Consider the following 10,173-nt stretch of genomic DNA (forward strand, 5'->3'; position numbering starts at 1 on the left):
GCAGTCCTGCCCACCAACGCATGTACCAAAGTAGGATGCCATACGCCCATTTGCTCCATCACTCAACTTGACTGCAGCAATATTCTAGATGCTAGTTCTATACTAAACGATTGAAACAGCAACTACTACCAATAGCAGCTCCACTGGGGAATGTCCAGGTTTTCGTGGTCGGGGTAGTGAAGCGTGAGTCATAACGCGCAAAAGGTCTCGTATTAGTGATATACAAACCTATGTATCCACACTCTGCTCAGCCTCTAAAAAATCTTCCCTACACACTCCCCCGTCTACCAAATCATTGGAAACACACGGACCCCGCGACCAAAATGGCTAATCACCTCTCCTTCGTGACCCTCGACGTCTTCACCTCGACGAGGTACACGGGCAACCCGCTGGCGCTGGTCAAGGTTCCGCGGCATATCGCGCTGTCCCAGAGCCAGAAGCAACGCATCGCGCGCGAATTCAACCTCTCCGAGACGGTCTTCCTGCACGAACAAACGCCGGCGGACATCGCAGAGGACGACCACGCCGCGCGCGTCGACATCTTCACGGCCCACGCCGAGGTGCCCTTCGCGGGACACCCGACGGTCGGGACGGCGAACTACCTCCTGCGCCTCCTCGGGGACGATGCAGCGGGCAAGAACGTGAAAGCCCTGCGCGCCAAGGCAGGCCGCATTCCGATCACTCTGGACCCGGCGGCGGACGGGGTCCAGATCTCCGTCGCGCACAACGTGCACGTCCACAACGCGCCGTACGCCGGGAAACCGTTCGGGCAGTACCCCGTGGTCAGCATCGTCAGGGGCATGACCTTCATCCTGGCCCGGCTGCCCGACCTGGCCGCCCTGGCCGCCGCGACGGAGAACCTGGTCGGGCGGGACGCGACGTACACGTCGGCGCCGGGCCTGGACGCGGGCTGGCGCGAGGGCATTGTGGTGACGTACTTCTTCGTCGACACGTCGGGGCCCCAGGACCCCGCCTCCGCCTCCGCCTCGGACGCCGCGTCCGGCGCCGACACAACAGTCCGGAGGAGCCTGCGGACCCGGTGCCTGGGCTCGCGCGAGGATCCCGCCACGGGGAGCGCCGCCTGCGCCCTGGCCGCGTACCTGGCCCTCCAGGCAGGGCGGGCCGGACGGCACCGCTACGCGATCGTGCAGGGCGTGGAGATGGGCCAGCGGAGCGAGATCTTCGTCGACGTCGGCGTCAGGCCCGCCGCCGCGGCGGATGGCGGGCGGCTGGAGATCGAGGAGGTCCTCTTGAGCGGCAGCGCCGTGCAGGTCATGCAGGGATCATTGGAGGTGCCTGCGCCAGATGGCCTGAGTTGATCAATTTAATGAGTGCAGAGAAAAAAGGGGGTCATTTGATGGCTTGATGACCTTGCTCCGTGGTCGCCCGCGAGGCTGGGGAACAGGGGGGCTTATCGCGAGGCTGTGGGGCGAGGCTGTGGTAAGACAGTCAAATCTGCGGCAAACAAGGAGGCAAAAGTGGGAGGCAGTTCAACTCTGTCCTACCCAGGTGGAAATACTTTGAGTACGGAATGCCTGAAAGGCTAAAGTCTAACCCATTCATACATAGTTGATCCGGCGATTGCTCATTATTCATATTGTGAGAACTGAATGCTAGAGCCGACCAAGATACCGGAGCAATTTTCCCACACATCCATGAACCTGCCTCCTTCACCGACTCTTTCCATCATGCAATCTTGCCGCTGGTCTAGATGGATACCTGCTCTGCGTAGCCATCCAGTTCTCTCGGGAAATTGCGATGCTGGGAGATGTTCCAGAAGAATTTGCTCGTGAAGTCCTTGGCTTCCTTCATCATCTTGACACCTTCCTTGACACCACTTCCCGCGTCGGGTTTCTGAGCTGTGACGACACCGTACCAATCTACAATGCCATCACTTCCCTCAGATGCCAGCGTTACATTCTGAACCTCGGTGAGAGCGGCGTGCACGAATTTCACCCCTTCGCCGACGGCGCCGATAGCCTTCAGGTGCCCGAAGGCTTCTTTGACCCAGAATCGCGCCAGGCCGATCTCCTTCAGCGTGTTGATGGAATCAGCGCCGCCAGGGATGAACAACGCGTCGAACATGGTGGATCGCTGGCCGTTCAGGAAATGGTCAGGCTTCACCTGCGATGAGCCGTCTGAAGCCACAATGGGCTGGCGCTTGGTCCCGATCGTCCAAGGCACGGCGCTCTGCGCCAAGACTGCCGCCTTCATGGCCTCGTACGCCGTGATGTCGAAGCCGTCTGCAATCAAAATGGCCACGCGGCGGCCTTTGATCGTTGGCTCCTGGGGCATGTAGTCAAATTGGCTGAGACCCTTGGCCTTCTTGCCGTGATTCGGAACAGTCTGTTTCTCAGGGGTCTTTGCACCGCAGTTCTTGGCCACCGCCTGAGCGAGCGACAAATCAATCTCTGCCAAGCGGGTGACGAGGCGTTCGTAGACAATTTCGTCATCGCAATGGTCCAGTTCAAAGGAAAAGGCCTCGATCATGTGCTTCCTCTCTATGTCGGACATGGAATTGAAGAAAAGTTGCGCTTGTGACAGATAGTCCTTCCATTTCTCGGTGAGTTTACGCGCCTTGATGCCGGGATACTGCGCTGGATATGATTCGAATCCGCCTGTCCCGCTGTGACTCGTTGGTGGGTTGGCTTCCCATCTATTGGGCCAATAGTTGGCTTTGCCTTTCGTGATCGTGTGGCGGAGCTGGCCATCTCTGTTGAAGTTCAGAACCGGGCAGACTGGACGGTTGATGGGCAATTCTTCCCAGTTCACGCCCAACCGGGTAATTTGAGTGTCTTGGTAGGAGAAGTTCCGGCCCTGGAGGAGAGGGTCTTCACTGAAATCAATGCCAGGCACGATATGGCTGGTGCAGAAGGCTACCTGCTCGGTCTCGGCAAAGTACTCATCAACGTTGCGGTTGAGTTCCAGTTCACCAATGTAGCGGATGGGCACTTGCTCCTCGGGCCAGACCTTTGTAGCGTCAAGAATGTCGAAGTCGAATTTATCTTGGTCGCCATCCTTGATGCACTGCAGACCAAATTTCCACTTCGGGTAGGCTCCGTTCTCGATGGCCTCCCACAAATCCTTGCGGTGGAAGTCGGGGTCTTGGCCGGCCAATTTGAGGGCCTCGTCCCAAACCAAAGAGTGTACACCGAGTTCGGGTGTCCAGATGAACTTGCAATATGTTCTTTCGCCTTTGGCATCGATGAGCGCAAAGGTGTTGACACCAAAGCCCTGAATCATCCGGTAGGAACGAGGAATGCCTCTGTCGGACATGGCCCAACAGAACATGTGGGTTGCCTCCTTATGCAGAAACACGAAGTCCCAGAAGTTGTTGTGAGCCGTTTGGCCCTGGGGGACTTCATTGTCCGGCTCTGGTTTCAGGGAGTGGACGAGATCCGGGAACTGAGCGAAGCTGGTTAGACCACGTTGTGCAAGAAGACATTCCTCGCACTCACCTTGATGGCGTCTTGGATGAAAAACACGGGAATCTTGAACATTCAGTCAGCCAATGGACCCTCTCAACGGTAAAGCTTGCTTACATCGTTGGCCACAATATCCCAATTACCCTCTTCGGTATAGAACTTGACAGCAAAGCCTCTGACATCACGCACAGTATCTGCACTGCCTCGGCTGCCTTGCACTGTGGAAAACCGGACAAAAATTGGAGTGGTTCGCGATGTGTCTGTCAGTACTCCGGCGGTGGTGACATCTTCGGCGCTCTCAAAGAGTTTGAAGTGACCGTGGGCAGCAGCGCCCCGTGCGTGGACAACTCGCTCGGGAATACGCTCATGGTCGAAGCGGTGAATCTAGTGCATCTTAGAATCTATGGCCAAAGGCCACAACGGCACAACTTACGCGTTCTCGGGCGACTTGGTCTTCAAGGAAAGAAGGCCCAATTCTGCCGCTCTTGTCATCGGCAATCTTCAGCCAGTGGTCAACATCTGAGACTTTGGCACCCCAGTCAGTGGTAGTGTTCTGCTTGGTGTCCTGCTGATCCTTCTTATTCTTTTCGAGGTCGGCGATTTTCTTATTCTGAGCCATGCTTTGAACGGACTCGGCGGCTGAATTTCCAATCTCTCGAACGGTGTTGGCGACGGAAGAGGCCATTCTCTGCATTTGTTTAGAGAGTCGAAACAGCGGAAGAGAGAAGCGATGATAGCAAGATAAAGGGAAAAGTGAGACAGCAATGAGCGGGGATTTTACTTGAGTCTTGACGCGTTTTGCACATTGTCAAAGACGGGGTCCCTACCAATGGCATCTCTGCCGATTGAAATCCTGTGTGTAGACTTTGTCCCGAACTGTAAGCGAGCAGTTGTTGCATCATAAGCAGGGCGCGTGAGAGCATCATTGGTAGCAGCGGTTCATTGCAATGACTACAGCGCGTGTTGAGGACACTGGCAAAAACTACTCCGTTCGGCCATTTTGACGTAGGCAGACTCTGAGCATGGTTCCACATTATCCTTGTTCTGGCGGTGACAGGATGGGGATTTCGTCATGGCTGAGACGTATCAGGAACATGGTATCCTGAGGGATGGCAATTTTTGACAGCAGGTAGCACCAAGGTAAGCCCATGAAGGAGGCTCACCAGTGAAGATGAAATTCGGAATACAAATCCGAGGGATAAGTCGTTGCATCATGACGCCGATCCGAAAGTGTCCATTGGCACGGAACAGAAGCGGGGACGGCGGATGGCAATCCGTCATAGCATCATGTTTGTTAATGGAAGAGTTTCCCTTCGCACGGCGTTGGCTGCCTCGTACGAGAGGGAACGGAGCAGCTGGGTATCTGGCGAGCTGGGTGCGGTGGTGGTTGAGGTGACGTTGTGCCGGTAAAGTGATCCTCGAGCTCCTTCGGAATAACATTCTTCCTGGTGGATTGCTGGACGATAAAGGCCATGAGACTGAGAGTGCGTCGAGGGCGCGTTCGACAGTGCTGACTGGACCTCCGAACGGCGTGGTCTGCGCTGGGACGGGTCCGATCTCCTCGGGTAGGCCCCCAGATACCTATGAGCCTGTCGTCTGAGGGATACATTGTTATGTCAGCAAGGCTGCGATCATGGCAAGGCTGAGACTGGGATTGGGGCGCAGAGATGCATGTCTTGTCCCCAGTCTGCCCTTGTCAAGAACTCAAATCTCCTCTCGAGGCCAGCTGATCAGTATCAATTAGCCTCCCGGTTGTCGCACACTCGCTCCCCGGATTTCTGCCATGATCGGCGTCTAGACTTCTTGTCAACGGGTGTCATCGGCGTGCCTCAGCAACCAACTCCTTGAGAGGTTTGAAGATTGGGTCTTGGAGAACCACCAACGATTGGACGACGAAGAGCGGTCTGATTCATAGATTGGATGGCGGTTATTGTTGGACAATATGATGATTGGAGGGGCAGAAGGGGCGATGTTGCGTTCCGTGAATATCACGCTCTATTCAAAGAGAGATGTCTGGCTCCCTCATCACGACGACTCGCGAGCAAGTATCGGGAGGAGGATACCAATCTATCATGTAATAGCCTCGGGCGCCGCGACAACTGCTGTGCCCCATGCGTGGACTTGGTACAGGTGGGAAACTCAAACAGCTCATGGTTTGCAGGACCTGGGGCAGGTTCCCCGGGGAAAACAGGGCTAATCAAGCGAGGACGATGGGCGCCGCAAGCTGGCCACGGGCAATGCTCGTAGGTAATAGGCTCCTCGGCCCCCTCTGCCTGTAGCCTCAGTTGGTGCCTCCAGGGAGGCTGCCGACGAGGCCGAGTCGGCGATCTCCTCCCACGCCCAGAGATTCCCCAGCCACCAATCAGGCCCTCGCCCGGGCCTCGCCAGAGGCTTATCAGTTCGTGTCGCTTCGTGTTGACGGTCGCGTGCAATTCCGCCTGTCTTCATCTCGTTCCACCCTCCACCCATGATCATCACCCTCAAATCACCCTCTGCCCCCCCGTCATGCGGCATTGCCTTGGGGGGCTCGAAGCTCCAGATCTAACCAAATCCGCCCTGCTGGCCTGTCCTTCAAGGCCCGGCAGTGCCCATCTGACCTATTCTCACAGTCATTCCGCTATGTCATCTGCACATAATCGCCATGGTGGCCCCGAACTTCTTCGGCTCGTCCCTTTGCCCGCGCCGAATCAGCCTCGATCTCAAGGGTTCAAGTTCCTATCTGAGGCTCCCTTTTCTGCCTGTATTGGGGGGTGTGACTGCCTTATCGGGTCCCCTAGCCTGTGTCTACTGCCTCTGTCTCTGTCATGCCAACTTTCGGAACACGCCTGCGCTGCGCTCACACTCTCTCACTGCCACACATCAGTCTGCATCGTTGTTACAGCGCATTCGTCGTTCTGCATTGCTTGTTTCACTCCTTTTCTTCCAGTCTTTCCTGACCCTACTCACGAAATCCCAGAACCTAACTTCCCCACGACAGCACCTCCCGATTCTCAGTCGAACCCACAGTACGAGTGCACAGTGCTTGTTTCGTTCGCAGCACAAGCCCTCGAGAGCGTTCAGGCGAAGCCTCATATGTCCCTGGGCCTTGGTTGTTCATACGAGCAGAAAACCCAGGTCGCCACGAAGCGGAGCGAGAGAGATCCAGAGGCGTCTAGAGCCTACCACACCTGCACCTTCGCAGATGGTTCGACAGTGATGATAAGCAAGTTTCAGTTTGCATAGTTGTTTATACCCCTCAAGAGCGCAGCGCCAGAACCGATCCGCAATGGCTGCCTCTTACATACCGTTCTTGACGGCGTCCGCTCTACCAGACCACTGCACGCCGACCTCTCCCATCCTGTCCGATTTATCGTTATACCTTGGCTTTTGCATACCCACCCCTCTCGCCGCGCTCTCTACTCTCCTCGGCACACTGTCAATAGTGTCATGGCTATTCGCACAGATGCCACAGATTTTCAAAAACTACTACATCAAGTCGACTGCCGGCCTGTCGATCTTCTTCCTGAGCGAGTGGTTACTGGGCGATCTGGCCAATCTCCTCGGAGCCATATTCACCAAGCAGGCCGGCTGGCAGATCATCGTGGCGACCTACTACGTCTTCGTTGATATGTGTCTAGTGTTTCAATACTTCTGGTACAGTTACGCCGCAAAGTGGATATACGAGGAAAGTCTCCATTCCACAGGGAGCAGCGATATCGACGATGCGGACAGTGCTATAATCAACGGGTTGTCGCCCATCAACTCGAATTTCGCCAGTGATGCCCCGCTACTGGGCGAGCCTGAAGACTATACACCGAAACGATCAGATCCTACAGACGTCAATGTTCCTCACTTTTCCGCCGTAAACTACGGTGAAAAAAAAGGTACTCTTCCTCAGGATATCGTCTACGGAGATAAGCTTGGGTCGAGTTGGATGGCTTCACCCTCTCCGCGCACTCTTCTCTACGCAGCAACCATGGCGTCCTTGGCTTCCAATGTGGCAGCTGCTCCAGTACCTTTTCCTTCTGACCACTATGCGCACGGCATTCATCTCTTCCGCGTCGACACTCCCCTTGAGATTGCCGGCACTATTTTATCGTGGTGCTCAACCTTCCTATACCTGGGTTCAAGATTACCTCAGCTATACAAGAATTGGCAACGTCAGTCAACTGCCGGCCTCTCCCCTCTACTATTCATTGCTGCCTTTTGTGGTAATTTCTTTGTAAGTCCCTGGTCTCTTCACAAAGCCATGTTGCATTTCCGGGAGTTATTCTTTCCTGTTTCAACGTCTGTCACGGAGCTAATATGGTGCACTAGTACTCTGCGTCTTTGATCACCAATCCGAATGCGTGGAGCGACTACGATCCATATGGACATCACGGCTGGGTGGACGGAGATGGAAACCAAAGATGGGCGTGGGTGGCCCGAGCAGCTCCGTTCTTTCTCGGGGCTGCAGGAGTGCTAATGATGGATGCCTTGATGGGTGTCCAGTTCATCATGTATGGGGAGCGAGAAGACAGAATCGTCAAGGTAAGAGATTCACATGGATATAGTCATTGGGAGCGAGTCAATGGATGGATGAGAGGTTGGATCCCCGCCATGGTCGGCAAAGATCGAGTTGTGGATATGGCTCAAAGCCAGCGATTATTGCATGAGAGCGGACATTTGAGCCTGAGCAGGAGACGAAGCCACCATCATGTGGACTACGGCACGGCAGCATGATACAAGCAGATATGACTAGACGTATAGAATACCTTTTTGCCCGTGTTCTATGTCACTATCAGAGATTGAGATTATCGTTATTGCGGAACGGGAGTGCCGTTGATTACTATGTACTTGTATATGATTTGACGTCAGCTCCGGGCACAAGATTTGGAGCTGCGCGGTGCCCGCTTCCGAATCTCCTCCGCATCTTACCAGGCACTCCAGGTACTCCGCGAGCGAACTCACTATCGCCGTACCATATTTGCACGAATTTTCCCTTTCTTACTATCAGGTGGGACTTCGAGTTCGCTTTCTCATGATCACTTCACGCCTTATCCGTCCCATACTCTCTACCACCGCCGCGTTTGCTACGTTCATCCGTCCTGCAAATACCCCGCATTTGGGAATCTCGTCGCGTATACCGGACTTCGCGCAGCAGCCCGTGAGAAAGATGCATGTCTTGAGTATTCCAATGTGTACGCTAGCCCGCATCTTCGCAGCTGTGTTACCAGTCGTCATAGTTGGTGGAATCGGAGAAAAGAGACGCCTGTTCACACCTCCGGATGTCTTGGACACGACATTGAGCTGTGACATGGAAGAATGGAATCAAATGCTAACATTCTGTGCTATTCAGGGGTTGGCTCGTCCAACAACTATGCGTACTTGGTCAGCGATGATGAAACCAAGGATGCTGTGATCATCGATCCAGCAAATCCTCCAGAGTACGTTTCAGACTTCCCAAGTGCTGAATAGGAGAGAACCAAGACTGACGTTCATGCTTCTTCGTTTTCTAGAGTCCTTCCTGTTCTCGAGGAGAAATCCAAGTCCCTGAACCTTACCGCGATCATGAATACACACCATCATTGGGACCATGCGGGAGGAAACAAAAAGATGCTATCCGCATTGCCTTCCCAAATACCCGTGATCGGAGGCAAGGACTGTGAAGCCGTCACAAAGACCCCATCGCATGGGTCGACATTCTCGATAGGCAAGAATATCCAAGTGACCGCCCTACACACGCCCTGCCACACGCAGGATAGTATTTGCTGGTTCATGGAGGACAAGTCCACCAACGAACGAGTCGTCTTCACGGGGGACACTTTGTTCATCGGCGGCTGCGGTAAATTCTTCGAGGGCAATGGAACAGAGATGAACAAAGCCCTCAACGAGATCTTGGGGTCATTGCCGGACGACACAAAGGTCTACCCAGGGCACGAATACACCAAATCCAACGTTAAGTTCTTGACAAAAGTCGACGGGAATAACGAGGCGGTGAAAAAGCTGGAGAAGTTTGCGGACGAAAATAGGGAAACGCAGGGCAAGTTTACCATTGGCCAGGAAAAGGAATATAATGTGTTTATGCGAGTGACGACGGAGGAGATGAAGAAGGCCACCGGTAAGACGGACCCCAGCGAGGTGATGGCTCAATTGAGGGAGATGAAGAATAAGAGCTAGTGGATGAGGATAGTTATGTGTAAAAATGAATCCCAAAAGGGCAGAGTGACATGTAAAAGACATGGCCATTGGGTTTGACGCGCCCTTTGGGACTGATGTGGAAAAAATACTCTACTACGTCCACCGATATTGAACATAACTCTAGTACCACATGCGAACCCAATGTTCTTTTAGATACCTATACAAGTCTAGTCAGTCAAAGGGCGTGGCTAGCATTATATCGTCAGGAGGCACGCTGCAAGACCTCGATTAGTTATTTTCAACAAGCTTTGAAATATATAAGTTACTAAAGCACAAATGTTTCCGCAATCGACCACAGGATGTGGAAAACAGGGCTTCCCGTTCGCTCAGCCGTACTTAAGCCACATGCCGATCAGTTAGTACTACCGTGGGTGACCAGGTGGGAATCCTGATTGTTGATTGTTTTTGGTTTTTTGTCGGTATGATGATTCTGTTTCCCACTCTACAACAGCAACCATATTGGAGGTAGTTGGGTGTGTTGATTATTTTATTTTGTCTGGAGGTGGCCGTTTGAGGTCGGCCAATGTGGTGGGTTGAAATAATATGCCTGATTCAACCTAGGTTGGCCGCCAGTGACAGGCATACTTGT

General features: G+C 53.9%; 4 protein-coding genes and 1 non-coding gene across 5 annotated transcripts; 4 read left to right on the plus strand and 1 right to left on the minus strand.

Moving 5' to 3' along the window:
* Nucleotides 1–287: 287 nt before the first annotated feature.
* Nucleotides 288–1,635, plus strand: PV07_00113 (uncharacterized protein). Its single transcript, XM_016386535.1, has one exon. It carries the CDS (start codon nt 324–326, stop codon nt 1,317–1,319), a length of 996 nt encoding a protein of 331 aa, XP_016253463.1. The 5' UTR covers nt 288–323; the 3' UTR covers nt 1,320–1,635.
* An 8-nt stretch (nt 1,636–1,643) lies between these two features.
* Nucleotides 1,644–4,110, minus strand: PV07_00114 (uncharacterized protein; the record flags this gene model as incomplete). Its single annotated transcript, XM_016386536.1, has 4 exons — nt 1,644–3,405; nt 3,459–3,491; nt 3,543–3,809; nt 3,859–4,110. 4 exons carry the CDS (start codon nt 4,108–4,110, stop codon nt 1,708–1,710), a joined length of 2,250 nt encoding a protein of 749 aa, XP_016253464.1. The 3' UTR covers nt 1,644–1,707.
* Nucleotides 4,111–6,095: 1,985 nt separating this feature from the next.
* Nucleotides 6,096–8,220, plus strand: PV07_00115 (uncharacterized protein). The gene is made up of 2 exons (XM_016386537.1): nt 6,096–7,626; nt 7,722–8,220. Exons 1-2 carry the CDS (start codon nt 6,691–6,693, stop codon nt 8,124–8,126), a joined length of 1,341 nt encoding a protein of 446 aa, XP_016253465.1. The 5' UTR covers nt 6,096–6,690; the 3' UTR covers nt 8,127–8,220.
* Nucleotides 8,221–8,330: 110 nt separating this feature from the next.
* On the plus strand, nt 8,331–9,769 carry PV07_00116 (hydroxyacylglutathione hydrolase). The gene is made up of 3 exons (XM_016386538.1): nt 8,331–8,584; nt 8,743–8,830; nt 8,903–9,769. The coding sequence occupies exons 1-3, from the start codon at nt 8,425–8,427 to the stop codon at nt 9,561–9,563; spliced, it is 909 nt and encodes a 302-aa protein (XP_016253466.1). The 5' UTR covers nt 8,331–8,424; the 3' UTR covers nt 9,564–9,769.
* Nucleotides 9,770–9,872: 103 nt separating this feature from the next.
* PV07_00117 lies at nt 9,873–9,989 on the plus strand. Its single transcript, XR_001622136.1, has one exon. It is a non-coding gene; the product is annotated as a 5S ribosomal RNA (ribosomal RNA).
* Nucleotides 9,990–10,173: the final 184 nt, after the last annotated feature.

The sequence above is a fragment of the Cladophialophora immunda genome (assembly GCF_000835495.1).
Source record: "Cladophialophora immunda strain CBS 83496 unplaced genomic scaffold supercont1.1, whole genome shotgun sequence".
NCBI lineage: Eukaryota > Fungi > Ascomycota > Eurotiomycetes > Chaetothyriales > Herpotrichiellaceae > Cladophialophora > Cladophialophora immunda.

What these genes read in the sequence shown, in the direction of transcription:
- PV07_00115 (XM_016386537.1), top strand. Translation starts at nt 6,691, where the DNA reads ATGGCTGCCTCTTACATACCGTTCTTGACGGCGTCCGCTCTACCAGAC. An exon ending in CCTTTTGTGGTAATTTCTTT is followed by an intron (nt 7,627 to 7,721) that starts GTAAGTCCCTGG and finishes ATGGTGCACTAG; the next exon opens with TACTCTGCGTCTTTGATCAC.
- PV07_00113 (XM_016386535.1), top strand. Translation starts at nt 324, where the DNA reads ATGGCTAATCACCTCTCCTTCGTGACCCTCGACGTCTTCACCTCGACG.
- PV07_00116 (XM_016386538.1), top strand. Translation starts at nt 8,425, where the DNA reads ATGATCACTTCACGCCTTATCCGTCCCATACTCTCTACCACCGCCGCG. An exon ending in TGTCTTGAGTATTCCAATGT is followed by an intron (nt 8,585 to 8,742) that starts GTACGCTAGCCC and finishes TGTGCTATTCAG; the next exon opens with GGGTTGGCTCGTCCAACAAC. An exon ending in GATCCAGCAAATCCTCCAGA is followed by an intron (nt 8,831 to 8,902) that starts GTACGTTTCAGA and finishes TTCGTTTTCTAG; the next exon opens with AGTCCTTCCTGTTCTCGAGG.